At 44.8% G+C, this 18,904-nt stretch overlaps 1 protein-coding gene across 2 annotated transcripts in view; it reads right to left on the reverse strand.

The window, feature by feature from the left end:
• Positions 1 to 18,904, reverse strand: part of LDLRAD3 (low density lipoprotein receptor class A domain containing 3) — a 251,655-nt gene that overhangs the window by 129,669 nt on the left and 103,082 nt on the right. For both annotated transcript variants that reach the window (XM_067749385.1, XM_067749384.1), the window contains exon 3: positions 3,603 to 3,728. In XM_067749385.1, coding sequence (XP_067605486.1) covers positions 3,603 to 3,728 — 126 coding nt within the window. The remainder of the gene's footprint in view (positions 1 to 3,602; positions 3,729 to 18,904) is intronic.

The following is an 18,904-nucleotide window of genomic DNA, read 5'->3' on the forward strand; positions in this document are numbered from 1 at the left end:
CCCTGTGTTTGTATTTTTTACAGTTTTTCTCCTGTAATTGATATCTAGTCTTATAGTGTTGTGGTCAGAAAAGATACTTGATATGATTTCAATTTTCTTAAATTTGCCAAGGCTTGATTTGTGACCCAACATATGATCTATCCTGGAGAATGTTCCACGAGCACTTGAGAAGAAAGTGTATTCTATTGTTTTTGGATGGAATGTCCTTTAAATATCAATTAAGTCCATCTTGTTTAATGCATCATTTAAAGCTTGTGTTTCCTTATTAATTTTCATTTTGGATGATCTGTCCATTGGTGAAAGTGGGGTGTTAAAGTCCCCTACTATGAATGTGTTACTGTCTATTTCCCCTTTTATGTGTTAGTATTTGCCTTATGTATTGATGTGCTCCTGTGTTGGGTGCATAAATATTTACAATTGTTATATCTTCTTCTTGGATTGCTCCCTTGATCATTATGTAGTGTCCTTCTTTGTCTCTTGTAATCGTCTTTATTTTAAAGTCTATTTTGTCTGATATGAGAATTGCTACTCCAGCTTTCTTCTGTTTTCCATCTGCATGGAGTATCTTTTTCCATCCCCTCACTTTCAGTCTGTATGTGTCCCTTGGTCTGAAGTTGGTCTCTTGTAGATAGCATATATACGGGTCTTGTTTTTGTATCCATTCAGCCAGTCTATGTCTTTTGGTTGGAGCATTTAATCCATTTACATATAAGGCAATTATTGATATTTATGTTCCTATTACCATTTTCTTAATTGCTTTGGGTTTGTTATTGTAGGTCTTTTCCTTCTCTTGTGTTTTCTGCCTAGAGAATTTCCTTTAGCATTTGTTGTAAAGCTGGTTTGGTGGTGCTGAATTCTCTTAGATTTGCTTGCCTGTAAACGTTTTAATTTCTCCATAGAATCTGAATAAGATCCTTGCTGGGTAATCTTCATTGTAGGTTTTTCCCTTTCATCACTTTCAATATGTCCTGCCACTCCCTTCTGGCTTACAGAGTTTTTACTGAAAGATCAGCTGTTAACCTTATGGGGATTCCCTTGTATGTTATTTGTTGCTTTTCCCTTGCTGCTTTTAATATTTTTTCTTTGTACTTAATTTTTGATAGTTTGAGTAATATGTGTCTTGGTGTGTTTCTCCTTGGATTTATCCTGTATGGGACTCTGTGCTTCCAGGACTAGATTGACTATTTCCTTTCCTATATTCTGGAAGTTTTCAACTATAATCCCTTCAAATATTTTCTCAGTCCTTTCTTCTTCTGGGACCCCTATAATTCGAATGTTGGTGCGTTTAATGTTGTCCCAGAGGTCTCTGAGGCTGTCCTCAATTCTTTTCATTCCTTTCTCTTTATTCTCCTCTGCAGTAGTTATTTCCACTATATTATCTTCCAGGTCACTTCTCCATTCTTCTGCCTCAGTTATTCTGCTATTGATTCCTTCTGGAGAACTTTTAATTTCATTTATTGTGTTGCTCATCATTGTTTGTTTGCTCTTTAGTTCTTCTAGGTCCTTGTTAAATGTTTTTTGCATTTTCTCCATTTTATTTCCAAGATTTTGGATCATCTTTACTATCATTACTCTGAATCCTTTTTCAGGTAGACTGCCTATTTCCTCTTCATTTGTTTGGTCTGGTGTTTGTTTATGTTTTTACTTTGCTCCTTCATCTGCTGCATATTTCTCTGTCTTCTCATTTTGCTTAACCTACTGTGTTTGGGGTCTCCTTTTCACAGGTTGCAGGTTTGTAGTTCCTGTCGTTTTTGTTGTCTGCCCCCAGTTGGTTCAGTGGGTTGTGTAGGCTTCCGGGTGGAGGGGACTGGTGATTGTGTTCTGGTGGATGAGGCTGGATCCTGTTTTTCTGGTGGGCAGGACCGTGTCCAGTGGTATGTTTTTGGGGTGTCTGTGAACTTATGATTTTAGGCAGCCTCTCTGCTAATGGGTGGGGTTGTGTTCCTGTCTTGCTAGTTGTTTGGCATAGGGTGTCCAGCACTGGAGCTTGCTGGTCGTTGAGTGGAGCTGGGTCTTAGCGCTGAGATGGAGATCTCTGGGAGAGCTCTTGCCAGTTGATATTACGTGAGGCTAGGAAGTCTCTGGTGGTCCAGTGTCCTGAACTCGGCTCTCCCACCTCAGAGGGTCCGGCGTGACACCCGGCTGAAGAACCAAGGCCCTGTCAGCCACACGGCTTACATGTAAATGGGTTAAATTCTCCAATCGAAAGGCACAGAGTGGCCGGCCTTCTGCACTCCACTCAGTCCTCCAGCCAGTTGTTGTCCTCTGTGCCTGGTGGATATGAAGAGCCTGTTTTGGATCCAGGTCCAGCGGCATTCCTTAGCGTCTAGAAGAAGCAGCCGACGCCCCCATCCTCCCCTATCCCCGCTGCAACTCATGATCCTGGAGCTCCCAAGGCTCCGCCCCTCATGCTACTCACAGTGCTCGAGCATATTCTTCTTTAAACATTGATGTATAGTTGATTTCCAATGTTGTGTTAGTTTCATATGTACAGCAAAGTGATTCACAGTTATACACACACATATATTTTCTTTTTCATATTCTTTTCCATTATGGCTTATTACAAGGTATTGAATATAGTTCCCCGTGCTATCCACTAGGACCTTGTTGTTTATCTTTTTTATATATAGTAGTTTGTATCTGTTTATCCCATACTCCTAATTTACTCCTCCCTCCACCCTTTTTTCCCTTTGGTAACCATAAATTGGTTTTCTATGTCTGTGAGTCCATTTCCGTTTTGTAAATAAGTTCACTTGTGTCATATTTTAGATTCCACAAATAAGTGATATCATATGGTATTTGTCTTTCTCTGTCTGACTTACTTCACTTAGAGTGATAATCTCCAGGTCCATCCATGTTGCTGCAAATGGCATTACTGCATTCTTTTTAATGGCTGAGTAACAGTCCATTGTTTATATGTATCACATCTTCTTTATTCATTCATCTGTCAATGGACATTTAGGTTGCTTCCACGTCCTGGCTATTGTAAATAGTGCTGCTATGAACGCTGGGGTGCGTGTGTCTTTTCGAATTAGAGGTTTCTCCGGATATATGCCCAGGAGTGGGATTGTTGGATCACACGGCAACTTCCAAGAGCATATTCTTATAGTATGTATATAATTAATATATAAACATCTTTCTTTAAAGAATTCAAAATGAGAAGGAAAGCAAGCACCTAAACGTGGGGTGCTGAGTGGCAGGGTCAATCAGATGAGCGTCTGAATGAGCCTAGAACTGGCTCTGCAGCTGATAAGCTATGTGACTCTGGATGAGTCCGTTGACCGCTCATACTTCAGGTCCTTATGTGTCGATGGTGATAACACGCTTACATTTCCAGAGCCATCATCAGAACTGAAAACAAAGTATGCCCCAGGCCCAGTGTACTTAGCAAAGGCCCTGATAAATGGTAGCTGAGCATCTACACAATCACACAAGAAGTAAGCAGTAACAAATAGATTCCAGTAAGCAGTAACAAATAGTAACAAATAGAGAAAAGGCCCAAGCCTGGGGGTGTAAGAGGCACACAGATGAGAGCGGCCAGGATGGAAGGTCCACTGGTGGGAATGAACAGGGGAGCGTAGTACGCAGGCCCCGGTACTTACTGCAGTTCTCTTCGTCGCTGCCGTCGGGACAATCCTCAAACCCGTTACACCGGAAGCGGCCAATGATGCAGTGGATGCCGCTGGCACAGGGGAAGAAGGTCGGGCCACATTTCGATTTAGCCTTGGCTGCAGGAGGACAAACGAGACAAACAACGAGACGTCAGGAGGATAAGTTTTCTGACCACCACATACCCATCCCGCTGACTCAGAGTGTGCAACTGGGGCCTTTTACATCTACCTCGAAGGGCCCAAAGTTTCTTACCACCAGCACCCACCTCCAATACCCAGCCAGACTAGAAGCCTACATGTGTCATCCTCCAGGAAGGGAGTGGCTCATCCACTGCCACCAAGGTCCCAAATAGGCCAAACCCAGCCTCCACACCAGCAGGGCTCAGAGGCCTGAGGCCGCCATCCTTAGAAAGGCTTGCTTGCGAAGTTGGCCCTCGCCTGGCTGGCATCTGGGAAATTGGATGTCGGGAAGGTCTGCATCATTCCCTCCTGAGGACGGCTCACTGTGCCTAAACTATCCACGCAAACAGTGCATTGATGCTGAACACCTGCCTTTCTTCTGAGAGTCTGGGATTTGGGTACATGTTGGGCAGAGGGTGCCTGCATGACCAGCTCTCAGGAAAAACCCTGGGCACTGAGCCTCTAATGAGCTTCCCTGGGAGAAAGCGTTTCACACGTTATGTCACATTTGTTGCTGGGGGAATGAAGGGCCTCCCGTGTGACTGCACTGGGCAAGGACTCTGGAAGCCTGGACTTGTTTTCCTCTGACTTCACTCCGTCACCTCTTCCCTCTGTTCGTTTTGCTTTGTATCCTTTCACTGTAATCAATCATACCTGTGGGTATGACTGTATGCTGAGTTCTACGATTCCTTCTAGTAAATCACTGAAACTGAAGGTGGTCTTGGGAACCCCTGACAAAGACGGGTGTGCTTCTTTTCCTCATTTCACAGAAACGCTCTGAAGAGGTAAAGTGACTTGCCCAGGGTTACACGGCTAGAAAACATGGTGCTGGGGTGAGGCCCCCAGTACTCAGAGTCCAGAAGCCACGCTCAACTGTACTGCCTCTCTGCCAGAGGCTGTCACTTCTCACAACAGAAGCCAGAACCCTGCTCAGAGAAACCCTTCTTCCACTCCTGCTATACAAAGACTTTTAACAGAACTGCTGTAACTCAAGCTTGATTGATGTCCTGCTAACCAAACAGCCCTGTGGGGTAATGTACTTTCCTGTTAATGGTGCTGGCGGCTCTGGCTTGTGATTCTAAGGTGTGATGGGATCTATTGCTGTATCCCAGGTAGCAGGCCCCACCTAGCATCGCTTTTGTCTCCTGTCTTAGAGGCAGGACCCATGGTCCTCAAGAAGGAAGGGGTTATTTCTTTGGAACGAACAGGGTAGATTACCTTCATATTCTCGTCATCAGTATAACATGCCAACTTTGGGAACAGCTGATACACTATCAACAGGGATTTTAAGCCTGGGACGTGGCTAGATTTAAAAAACCCACATGGCTTTGTTTTAACCTGAAAGTACTCTAATGGTGCTGGTGTGCTCTTCACAATGCACAAACTTGGGAGAGAGTGTCCTGTGTTCAAATTGTGGCTCTAATCTTTATGACCTTGGGCAAGTTTCTAAATACAACTGAGCCTCAGTTTCCTCATTGGTAAACTGGAGGTAATATCTATCTCATATGGCCCAGGGAAGGATTCAGTGTGATAATCTATATAAAATGCTTGGCACAGAGCATGGCATACGGTAGATGCTCAATTAATGGTAAAACTTATGCTACTTATCATCATCATCATCACATCACTAGGCTTATAGAACTTTAAAATTGATCCTTGGGCTGCTAAATTTCTTTTTCTGATTACCCAAGTTTAAAAAGCTCATTATGGAAGATCTCCATGAACTGATAGGAAGTGATCTCCAGGACATACTGTTAAGCAAAAAAAGCAAAGTGCAAAAGAGTATCTACCGTACTTTACCCCTCCATATAGCAAAAGAAGGGGATCTAAGAAAACATACATGTACTTGTTCATCTATGCAAAAGAAATATAGGAAGGATAAACCAGAAACCAAAGAGACTGGTTACCTACAGGGGGTGGGTGAGAAAAGGTTGGAAAGAATAGGGAAATGGGAATGGAACAAGGTAGCAGGGATGAGAAGGGTGCACACTTCTCTGAGTCTATTTGTATAGCTCTGACTCTTAGAACCATGATAATATTTCACATACCCAAAATGTAAACAATTAAAATCAAACCCATGTGCGTGTGCATGTGTGTGTTGGGGGCAGGGCTCAGAATGAAATATAAACAGCAACAAATGAACATAACTTACAGATGAATAACAGCACCACCCTGAAGGAGGTGGGGAAGAAAAGAAGTAGCCCACGTAACTCTGGTAAACATTATTTTGCCTGGATTCTATAAGGCTAAAGAAAAAAAGAACTGTTCACAAGTACTCTAGTTATATTTGTTTCTCACAGGGGTATGAATCAGCAATTCTGAAACTGCCTTTTGTGTAGTACTAGGGTTGAACAAATAGGTAAGTATATTACAGATAATAAGAGCAAGGTTTCTCACTATCAGAGGAAGAAATCACAAATAAAGAGAGTGAGAAGATGAAAATGAACCCCGAGGCTTTGGACTGGAATTGAAGGCATCAATATGAACTCAAGATTTGTAAACACAGATAGATGGATAGATGGATGGATGGATGGATAGATCGATAGATAGAAATACAGATCTGTGTGTGTGCATGGGTTAGTGTACGTACATACATTTCCTAGCTCATCTGCTAAGAAAGATTAGAAGCAGTACACCCCAATAGCAATAAGCACAGCCAGCGCCTAGATCCTGGTTTCTAAATTCTATGACCCAATAAAGAGAACCAGGGCTCCCTGGAGAAGTGGCTCATTCCTGGGGGAAAATACAAGATGAACCTGGAGTGTCTTGTGTTGCCAGAAAGTGAAGAAGTGCTTAAAATACGATGGAGGCATGTCCAAAGGACACAGGAGTCAACCTATAGGGGCTCCCAACGGCCAAAGCTAGAACAATTTGAGCAACAAAACGAACAACAGTAGTATTGGATTGTAATCCAGAGATCTGTTGGACCCATAATTGTTGAATAAATACATAAATGAGGGAGAAGAAGTCCAATTAATAAACACAGAAGAGATGTAGGAAATAGAAAGTCCCCAGGAAGCAGACGCCACGGCAATAACTGTCACAGGTAAGAGCCAGGGATGGATGCGCAAATCAGAGGATCGGGCATCCTTGCTCTCGTCACCCTTTCAGGGATCAGGGCAGAAAAGCTACCTATAGGCTTTGACAGCTAACCTGAGAGCGTTTCCCTGTAAACTCAACACGTCACTCCTCCATTCAAAACGTCTCTGCCCTCCCAACACTTTAGAAAAGCCCACAGCCGCCATCACAGCATCGTGCCACTCCGGCGGAGCCCCTCTAATGTCATGCCTACCTACTCTCCGTGCTCTGGCTAACACTGGCCTCCCAGCTCCTCCTCAAGCCCATCAGGCACAGTCCTGCCTCGGGACCTTTGCAGTCTGTGGTTCCCTCTGCTTGGACTGTCTTTCTCCCAGAGGTCGGCATGGTTCACTCCGCTACTTTATTGAGGTCTCCTTAAGCAGTGCACTCTCTACAGTAGACACCTCGCTCCCTACCCTCAGGCACTCTAGCCCTTACTGTTTCTTTCTTTTCCTTCACAGGATAGATGTCATTGGCTTTGTGCAGAGCTTTGATGCACACACCCTCACCTGAATACTTTCATTCACCATTCTTGAAGGAGCTGCAACTGTGCAGTGCCTACCACGGTACCTAATCAATACTGCCGAATATACACATGAGCCCGTAAAAGGCGAGAGTGGGGCTGGGTAATCACAGCTAGCACTCACTGAATGCTTAGCATGGGCTGAGCATCGTGCTCTATTTTACAGATATCATCTCATTTCCTCCTCCCAAAAACCCATTTTACAGAAAAGATAACAGGTCCAGAAGTGAAGGCCCTGACACAGCTGAAAAACAGTCAAGGCTCACACTTTACTTCTTGACTCACCTACTCTACCGCCTCCTTCGACACTTCTAAGGCCCAGCCCAGCTCCAAGGACTGGACTTGATGAGACAAAGAAAGAGGAAAGAGAATAAGGGTAATTATAAATGCATCAGCTACCATTCAATTGACCCGCTCTTTGGCCTCGGCCCTGCACCCTCTTCAGGAATCACTAACGAGACTCCCTGCCTTGCCGGGGATGCTCAGCTGCCGTCTCTGTCGGGCAGCCTGTCCTGTTATGATTTACCTCTGCACCAGCACACACCTGCTCAGGCAACGGTGAGGCAGATCACAGACGGCCTGCTGAGCGCCTGGCAGAGGCTCGGAGAGAAGCCCACCGCTGGCAAGCAGCTCCCTGTCTGCACGAGCCCCCATGGGCCCCGGGGGGCTTCCCGGACAAAGTCTGGATTGCCCCCAGCCCGCCGCGATTTCCACGAAGGGGAGATTCCAGCATGAAACTCAGCAGCCCCTGGCAGAAGCAGAAGACCAACTCTGAGTCTAAAACTGCCCTGACAAAGGCAGGCAGGGCGACTCCATCCCACTGAGCACTTGAATCCACCGCTCTTCAAGGACCTGCTCCGTGAACTTTTCAAAGCAGCAGCTCTCACCAGCAGCGAGACAGGGCTCAGGGCTCTCCTGGGGGTTGGTTTATTTCCTGATCTGAGCCCTCCCCTTCCTTTTAGAGCCCGAATGCCACAGTTCTGGATTTCACGGATCAGTAAAATAAAACATTTTTTAAAACTAGATGGGAGTGGAAGAAGGACTAACACAATTGTCGATTTTTTTTTTTTTTTAACCAGTAAGGACATAAATCTGCAATAACCTCTACTCACTATCGCCCTAAACAAAAACGCAGGAAGGCCAAAGCCCTCAGAGCAGCATTTGGGGATCATGTCAGAATGAGAGGGGAACTAAGAGATGTTCCCGTGTCACCAGGTTGTGACGCCCTCATAACAAAGACCCCATCTTCCTATGCATAGCACCTGGGGCCCAGCAGGTAGGCCACACAGCTTCACTCAATAACTGAGCCTCTTGACTCACAGATGAAAAAACTGAGGCCCGAGGAGGTAATTTGGGACTTGCCCAAAGTCACTTAGTTAATTTAGGGTCAGACTGGTCTGTAATCCAGTCCTCATGCCCCTGTCTACCCTCTTTCAACTACACCTATGCTTTAGGTGGAGTGCTATAGGGTCACATCCTGCCAAACCCCTCATCAGGGACCAGATTCAAGAGAGACCCCAAGGAAAGGGTTCAGACCCCCTGTCTGCATGATCAGAACTTCCCAAGCCTTGGACAGAAATGCTCTTCACCAGGCAGCATGCCTGTACCTCCCAATCTGCTCAGGAAGGGCACAGGGTTGCCCACTGGGCCTGGAGGATGACAGATACCTCAGCGCAGGTCTGCCATCGACAGCTGCTGGTCCAGACTCTCCCATAGTGATGACACAAAAGAGCTGGACAGAGTCTGAACGCCAGAGCCTCCCTGCTCAGGCAGAACAGCCAGGAGCTCAGCTCATCAGACCTGCGGCATCTCTCAGGCTGCAGCAACAGCTCCAGCCACGGCCGCAGGGATTCAGGGTCTCTCTTGCAGACCTCTGGGATGGCCCAAAGGAGCCACGGTCACAACTTCTACCTCCTGCTCCCCTCTGATTCCTGCTCCAGGATCCTGCCCGTGTGTGCCCGAGACAGCCCACAGAACCAGAAGCAGGAGCCTCCGGCTACTCTGCCAAATTAGCATCCTTGCTCTGTAAACTCAAGACATAGCGCACCGTGAAAAATTCCAACGATGAGAAACGGACACAGGCAATGCAAAAATTACCCCACATTGCCGCCACCCGGGGAAATCCACTGGGGCCATTTTGGTCAACATGCTTCAGAAGCACGGTCCCTCAAACTATAGCATGCGAACAGACAGCCCTAGGACCACGTTAAAATGCAGTAGGTCTAGAATGAAGCCTGGGATTCTGCATTCCTAACACACTCCCAGGCAATGACGATGCTGCTGGTTCCAAGCACTTCACTTCCAAGTGGCAGAGGACCATGATCTTGTTTGTTGCTCTACCTCCAATACCCTGAAAAGTGCCTGGTACATAGGTTACTCAATAATTACTAACTGAATTAATAAATAGAAATCTAGGCATACAGTTTTGCTTAAATGCACCTGAATAAAATACTATGCTATTCTGAAACCGGCTTTTGTCACTTAACCATATACTGTGACATCTTTTCATGTCGATAACTACAGGTCCATACCATCACTTTTTTTTGTTTGTTTTTGCGGTACGCGGGCCTCTCACTGTGTGGCCTCTCCCGTTGAGGAGCACAGGCTCCGGACGTGCAGGCTCAGCGGCCATGGCTCACGCGCCCAGCTGCTCCGCGGCATGTGGGATCCTCCCAGACCGGGGCACGAACCCGTGTCCCCTGCATCGGCAGGCAGACTGTCAACCACTGCGCCATCAGGGAAGCCCCATACCATCACTTTTAATAGCTAAGGGTAATTTTACTGCATCTTATGTACCTATAAGTCCCATTACTGATGGACATTTAGGATGTTTTCAATAAACGATGCTCGTGCAGATGCATACATTATTTTCCCCACTTGAACAAAATCTCTTTAAGATAAAACAGCTAGGTCAAATGATATGCATATTTGCTATTTTGGCATCTTTTTGATCATCAAGTGCCTCCTTCCTGAGGAAGTGGTACTGTCTTCTGGCCACAGATGACTACGGGAAAAGCCTCCAGCCCAGGACGGTCCGAGGAGGGCTGATTCTCCCCTGCTGGCGATGACGTTCCTAGAAGCAGGCTGAGAACACCCCCCCGGTTCCTCTGCGTGTGTGTTCCGTTGGTCCTTCACTGCTGCTGGTGCTCTATTATGCTCCATCTGTCTCTGTCTCTCTTCATTTTTACATGTGTATTTCATTACTTCACAGAGTAGGCGACATTCCTATCCAGTCAAGGAAACCATGACTCTTTTTTTCTCTTTCTAAGTTGGCACTGGGCGCAGAGCATCAGCCTTGGCTGGAGCTGGTTTCCCTGGGGTACAATAATCACGGGCTAATGCAAAGTGTCCCTCCTTCCGGGAGCTGCTCCTTGAGTCGACTTTCCCAGACTGCACTCTCCCCTCTGTCTAAGGGACCTGACAAACGACAGTTTCTCGCTCCACGGACCGTCCCGCTTACCAATATTTCTCCAGAATTTCCCATCTTGTAAAGCACTGTTTCATGAAGGGCAGACCAGTGATCCACCTACAGCAGAATCCCCAGGGATGCTTGTAAAATGCAGACTCCTGGGCCGCTCCCCTAGGGGAATCTGCATCTTTATTAAGCCCACGGCGAATTCCAATGAACATTAAAGTGTGAACACCCTTCTTGGGCAGATTCCACCTATGTCTATGCCCAGAGAGCAAGGGACCTCATCATTCCTTTGTTCCTGATGTTGCCACTGCACAGACCAGCTGCCACTCCAAGAATTCTGGCTACAGGGCCAGTGTGGGACCTGCTCTGACCATCATTCCCTCGAGTCAAGTCTAACCCATCCCAGATGGTGTACTTACCACGAGAAGAATACCCACAACAAAACCACAGGCCTCTCCATGCTCTTTCCCTATTTCAACAGTTTCTCTGTTCTTCCCCCGATCGTGTGCAAGATACAAAATAACTCAGCTTTACGTAAAAAGCTGTGGGCTCATATTCAAATGGTTGCTGTCCCAGCAATCAGACCCTTCTAAAACTAAAACTCTTAACCAGGTCTGTCCACTTTTTAAGGATTTACACTTTACCTGTGCACAGTACAAAATAGGGTTCAAGGGGCCAACATTTTTTTTACTGCCCTTTCTTGGCAAAGAACAAAATATTTCTGAGCATCCTACTATCTGTCAGGCCCTGAGTCAGTTGTGTGGTGATTCAACCGCGCTCCCTAACTGATAGGGAGGACGCAGGCTGGTAAACGAGCCTCTGCATGCAGTGCCATGAGTGCTCTGATGGGGGAGCTAGAGTACACCTAATCTCAAATTGGGGAGGAGGCTGACGTCAGAAAAGCCTTCTCAAAGGAAAGTTAGCCTCTGCAGGGACGCCATACACATAGCTCAGGTGCAAATCAATGGACGCTTAGGCAGTCTGAGGCCTTGCTCATTTAGTTATTCATTCCACTAATATTAATCCACCAACTCTGTCATACCTCAAAGAACGAGGATACAAACGAGACAGCTGTGCCATGGATGAACCTTCGGTGCTGGTGGGATTGCGGAGAGAAGGCTGTTCCAAGCAGAGGGAACAGCATGTGCAAAGGCCTGGAGGCGGGAACAATGTGGTAATGGAAGAAATGCAAGGGGGTCAGTATGAACTTGCTTCTCGTATCAGTAAAAGCACCCAGTATCGTTTCTTTAATTAAAAAAATGTAAAACCCTATTTCTCATAAGAAATGTGCTACGAGCTAGGTAGCATTCCACTCATATTAAAGTTGTGGGAATTAAAGTATAAATTAGAAAAAACATCAAATTATAAAATTCACATAATTTGAATCATCGTGCACATCCCCGACCCCCAAAGTGAATCACATGCGGCCATCACTGGCTAAAAACTTTACAGAACATAACGGATCTGAAATTGCTACTGTAGTCAGTCCCCTGGTTCATTTTGTAAAAAGTCAAACTGGTTCCTTTTAAAAGTCAAAGATGACTTCATGGTTGGGGGCAAGAAAGCAAAAAGAGCCTTATAAAAATAACAGACTTTTTAAAAAGCAGCATATCCCTGGATTCTCTAAGAAGTCTGGGAGGGAAAGAAACAGGCCTTTCGTTGTGGTCCAAATGCAGATGACAAACAGCCCGGCAAGCCAGATCCAGGCCTGGGAATCCAAGCCTCTGCAAATTCATTATTTTTGCTTGAGCAAAAAAGCCCTTCGCCTGTTCCAGCAGTTCACCTCCACATGACTACTGGAGTGGACTCCACCAGTTCACTGATCAAATATTGCAGTGTATGATTCTGAAAATGTCATCTTGGCTGTTTCAGAGATACACACTGGGGAGTGAAGAGAGCAAAAGACCACATGCTAACTGGAATATAAATATAGAAAGAAGGCATCTAGTTGAAACAGCTTTGCGAGAAAATTCAAGCAGAAAATTCTTTCTAAACATCTCCTCTTTTATAATAAGAATAGGAGGCCTAGAGCCTTTGGGCTAAGAGGTAAGAAGGGTTTCGGGTAGAGAACATTTCCACTGGGTTTCTACCCCAGTTCTGCCACATGACAGCTGAGACCTTGGACAAGTCACTTAAACGCCACTGGCCTCAGTATCCCCATCTGTAAAGGGGGCATAAAGACAGCACAGACTTCAATGTGAGATTTTACATGCAGAGAATACAGCATAATGTTTGACATCTAGTAGGAATCCGATAATATTCTCCTGTCCCTACCACGATTCACAGTTCTACAAACTGCTCTTCTTCACATATATGGACGGTCCTGAGAAAAATGAAGTGGAAACCAATGAAATGTTTATGCTATCTAAGGCCTTACTGTTTTGGCTTTTTTTTTAAGATTTTCAATTTTTTTTTAAATAAATCAATTTATTTATTTTGGCTGCGTTGGGTCTTCGTGGCTGTGCATGGGCTTTCTCTAGTTGCGGCAAGCAGGAGTTACTCTTTGTTGCAGAGCGCGGGCTTCTCATTGTGGTGGCTTCTCTTGTTGCAGAGCACAGGCTCTAGGTGCACGGGCTTCAGTAGTTGTGGCACATGGGCTCAGTAGTTGTGGCTCGTGGGCTCTAGAGCACAGGCTCAGTAGTTGTGGCGCACGGGCTTAGTTGCTCCGCAGCATGTGGGATCTTCCTGGACCAGGGCTCGAACCCGTGTCCCCTGCATTGACAGGCGGATTCTTAACCACTGCGCCCCAGGCCTTACTCTTCAGTTGCTGGTTCCATTAACGTTACTTCTCAGAGTCTCTTTACAGCACACGTAGGACCGAGTGTGGGGTTAACATAACTTCTGCTCGCAAGAAGCCCCACTAAGGGACACCAGGCCCAGAGGAAGGGGAAAAAAGGACAATAAATGGATAATTGTAATAAGATACAAGAACTATATAAGCTGTATAAACATTTACCTTTCAACACTCTATTATATAGTTAATGCAGGGTTGCATGTCAGCCTGCCTGGGTTCAAATATTGAACCAAGTGCTTTGGGACCACTTACTGGCTATGTGATGTACTGAAAGTTATTTCACCTCTCTGCCTCCATTTCCTTAGCAGGAAACGGTGATATGAACAGTACCTCCCTTGTTGGGTTGCTCTGGGGATTAAATGAGACAAGATAATAATTGCTTAGGACTTTCTCTGAAACCCACTATTACCTATGATAGTTCATACTGTACTAGCTACTATCATATATATTACATATTAGCTACTACTATTTGATATTATACTATAAATACGGTAGTAAATAGTATTTAGTGTTAGATAGTATTATAGAGTATTATCACACAGTATTAGTTATTATTATTAAAGTTATTAGTTACTATTATTATTTTCAAACAGTTTCTGCCCAGCAGCGCATGCTCAATCAATATGTGGGTGATGGACACACACCACACTATATATAAAACAGATAAACAACGAAGACCTACTATAAGGCACGGGGAACTATATTCCAATATCTTACAATAACCTGTAAGGGAAAAGAATCTGAAAAAGAATATACATACATATACACATATAACTGAATCACTTTGCTGTACACCTGAAACATTGTGAATCAACTACATTTTAATAAAAAAAAAAAATACGTGGGGGATGGCCAGAGTGCGAGACAAACTTTGAAAAAGAGCACAGCCCATGCAGCCTGGGAGACCAGGGCACACGGTACAACGCAGTGCTATTTTATTTGGGTATGAAGAATCAGGAGAAGTGTGTGGCTGAAAAAGAAAAGGAAAGGCATTCCAGGCAAAATGAATGATGTGAACTGTGACAGCGTGTGCTTTATACAGAGACCTGGGAGAAGTTAGGGTATCCAGAACACAGAATGTGGCAGAAGGTAAGGCTGAAAGACAGACAGGCAGGAGTTTGGACACTTATCCTGGGAGCCAGCAGACATCTATAAAAAAAAGTGGCATGTGAGATTTGTTTTTTATAAAGAAAATTTTTATGGACTCACAAGGATATTACGAGGCTCTGTAAGTCAAGGAAATATCCTCCTCACTCCCAAAAAGCCCTGGAAGAACGAAAGAGAGCCAAGTCTACAATATTCTTTGGGCTTTTAGGGGAAAAAGTCACTATAAGTGATCAGGGAATTCAAAGTGCCTGCCACTGCCGTTTAAATAATCTTATTTAAAATGACAGTAAAAAGGAAAACAAGTTAGCAAGTTGGGGATTAGGACATTATTTTATAACCTTAAGGTTTATTCAGGTTACTTATTCTGGCTATGTGTAACGCACGTACATATGTGTGTGAAGGTACATTTGTTTGTGTGCTTAGGTACTGGAAGGCAAATTCCAGAGGACCTATAAGCAGGAAACCAAGACATCCCCAACTGATTCTCCTAGAGACAAATGTTGAGAGGAAAAAACCCTCTAAAATGGTAATAAATACATGTGGGTCAGATAACTTAGCCTCCAGAGGCCTTTCAGTGCTTGGAAGAAAGCCTTCCTGACAAGGGATCGGAGTCCCTGGGATTAAGAACAGATGTGGGAACAGACACAGATAGAACAGAATGGTTTCCACCTTAAAAAGAATACTTCAAAAAAGGCATCAGCAGCTCTATGAAAGGTGATATCCAAGGGACAACTCCTAAGAAATGAAAAGAAAATGTAAAAAGGAAAAAAAAAGTCAGGGGATGGGAGAATCAAAGATAGTTTTCAGTTTGAATAAAAACGAATAATGAAGAATCCGTTCTACACCACCTTCCATCTTGCTGGGCGATGAGGGTCATCTTTGCCTAAAGAAGGTTTTACTTTTCAGAGCCTTCACCCTTGCCTGCTCTCTGGGCCCCTGACAAACTGTGAGGTTTCCCTTCTTAAAACACCCTCATTTCTGTGCATATGCTTTACCTTCAGACTTGTGAAGAGAAAGCTCATTTCTGATTAGCGTCCAAGAAACGCCTGACGGTCCTTCTTACTTGCCCGTCCTCTCCCCACATATCCACAGCTACAGAGCAACCTTGGAACTCAGAGTCTGTCTCCTTAATTGTTGCTACAGCACCTGCAGAGAGTCCCAGAGCAAGGCCTATGATGTGAGGATTAAACACGGTGATACCCACAGATAACAGGACTTTCATTCAGAGAAGGCAGGCGTAACCCTTTGTTGGGTGGTGTCAACAGGGCACAGACAGAGAGGTGGCCTCTAGCTGCTCTGACAGGCTGACCTCTGTCATGAGGTAACCTGAAAACAACTGTTTCCAAGATAACAGTACTTAACCCACCACAAAAATCTTGCTCCAGGGAAGGTTTTCACCGAGGTATCCAGAGGTTTCTATGATGCTTTCAACACCAGTCAGAGGAATCACATAATCCCATGGATATCATCTCTTGGTAGCCCTGGGCTGACTTTAAAGACAAAACATCAATCCTCAGCTTCTAATTTATCTTCAAAGAGCAGGGACACTCAATCCTGACTGCACATTAGAATAATCCAGGAGGGTTTAAAAAACAAAACGACCCCAAATCAAGAGAGCTGGAGTGACAATACTCATATCAGACAAATAAACAGAATTTAAGACAAAAAATGTTCCTAAAGACAAAGAAATGGTCAAACTATCAGGAAGACATAATATATGCACCTAAAAACAGAGCCGCAAAATACATGAAACAAGAACTGACAGGGCTTCCCTGGTGGCGCAGTGGTTGAGAGTCCGCCTGCCGATGCAGGGGACACGGGTTCATGCCCCGGTCCGGGAAGATCCCACATGCCGCGGAGCGGCTGGGCCCGTGAGCCATGGCCGCTGAGCCCGGGCGTCCGGAGCCTGTGCTCCGCAACGGGAGAGGCCACAGCGGTGAGAGGCCCGCGTACTGCCAAAAAAAAAAAAGAACTGACAGAATTGAAAGGAGAAACAGACATTTAAATAATAAGAGTTGGAGACTTCAATACCCCATTTTCAAGAATGGATAGAATAACAATACTGAGGATCAACAAGGAAACAGGAGGCACAAACGACACTGAATACACTGAGACCTCAGACTTCACCACAGAACTCTCCACCCGACAACGCAGAACACACTTCTCCTCAGGGGCACATGAAACATCCTCCAGGGAATCCCAACTGTGAGGCCACAGAACACACCTCACTACACTTAACAGGAGTGAAATCATACCACGCGCGTTGTCCAGTCACAATGGAATGAAATTAGAAATCAATAACAGAAGGTTTCTTCTGGGGGCGATGAAAATGTTCTAAAATTAGATCTTGGCAATGAGTGGCACAGCTCTCTGAATACCACTAAATAAAGAAACAAAACTTCCTAAGAACTCCTGAAATCTAGGAGGGTTGGTGACATCAGAGATGGAAGAGTTGCTCTTTTCCAGGAAGGTACGAAATTGGCCAAATTCCTCCCTGGCTCTTCTGCTCTGCTCCCCAGGCAACGTGTGGCAATACTGGGGGAGATGGACCAGGGGGAGATGAGTACTACAGGCATCTAGTACGCAGAGCAGGGACACTGCTAAACATCCTAAAATACACAGGACAGCCCTCCCAACAAATAAATAATTATCTGGCCCCCAAATGTCAATAGTTTCAAGGTGGAGGACCCCTATGCTAGGCAAAGGTCAATACTCTTGAATATTTGCCTCTTCTGATTTAAAGAAAGAAAAAACCCTATACTAATAGTAAAGGATAAAGGATTAGGAATCAGACCTGGATCCACATCCTGGTTCCACCCCTTCCCAGAACCGTGACCTTGGGCATTATCCTGGACTTTAACTACCCTAGACTTTAACTCCCTCATCTGTAAAATGGGATGATGAAATGACCTTACAATGTGGTTGTGAGGATTCAGTGAGAAGCTGCCTGGCACCAGTAAGGTTAAGGGCTTTCATTACTATAATTACTGTTTTTTGTTAAAGCCCCAAAGTGGCTTAGTACCAAGAAATGGGTGACTGGGTCATTTTAAAATAGGGTTAAAAAAAAATGGTTATGAAGAACCTAGGGGCAGGACAGGAATAAAGACGCAGACGTAGAGAATGGACTTGAGGACACGCGGAGGGGGAAGGGTAAACTGGGGCGAAGTGAGAGAGTGGCATGGACTTGTATATACTACCAAATGTAAAATAGATAGCTAGTGGGAAGCAGCCGCGTAGCATAGGGAGATCAGCTTGGTGCTTTGTGACCTAGAGGGGTGGGATAGGGAGGGTGGGAGGGAGACGTAAGAGGAAGGAGACATGGGGATATATGTATATGTATAGCTGATTCACTTTGTTATAAAGCAGAAACTTACACACCATTGTAAAGCAATTATATTCCAATAAAGATGTTAGAAATAAATAAATAAAATAAAATAGGGTTATTTTCTCCAGCAACAATTAGTATGTAAACTGGGACATTTTATGAGCTAATAAGCCATTGAGACATAACAGTTGACATTCCTCACTACTATAGTATACACCAGCCAAAGCAGGACTGGCTAAATACCCTGTTTCCATAGTAATAAAAAGTTCCTGGGAACCTGACTCATTTTCTTTCCAGTAAATGCTTTCTATTTGTCAGGCTAGACTTTATATACAAGCCCACTGCACAGTGGTGGAGTCTTTTCCACCTACTAGACCTAATATCTTTCTGCCGCTCAAAAACCAATTTACTGTAGTGGAAACAGCCACCAAAAACAGGACAAGCTAATAGCCTGTCATTTGCTATGCATCTCTGTAATGGAGCCCACCAGTTAGTAGTGGAAAGGAGTGACTTGATAAGACAGATTAAACCACTCAGTGCCTTCCGTCACCTCCACTAGGCCAAGGACCAGCATGAGATTCCCTCATAAGTGAGGGAAGAAGATAAGAAAATAACACTAAATGCTAACTGTGTGCCCTGGGCTTTCGTGGACTTTACTCCAGCTCCACTCCACCAAAAAACATGAGGCAGGAATGATTACCAACACTGTACAGAGAACACTGAGAATCAGACAGACTAAGTAACTTGTCCAGGGAAAAGCTTTCCACATATATTTGTTTGTTTTTGCTCCATCTCAATTCTTAGATTGAGTTGGCTTAGGAAAGGAAATCAGTTAAAAATGAGGAAAATGGGATATTGTGGAGGAAAACAG

This window comes from Pseudorca crassidens, chromosome 9, assembly GCF_039906515.1.
Source record: "Pseudorca crassidens isolate mPseCra1 chromosome 9, mPseCra1.hap1, whole genome shotgun sequence".
Classification (NCBI taxonomy): domain Eukaryota; kingdom Metazoa; phylum Chordata; class Mammalia; order Artiodactyla; family Delphinidae; genus Pseudorca; species Pseudorca crassidens.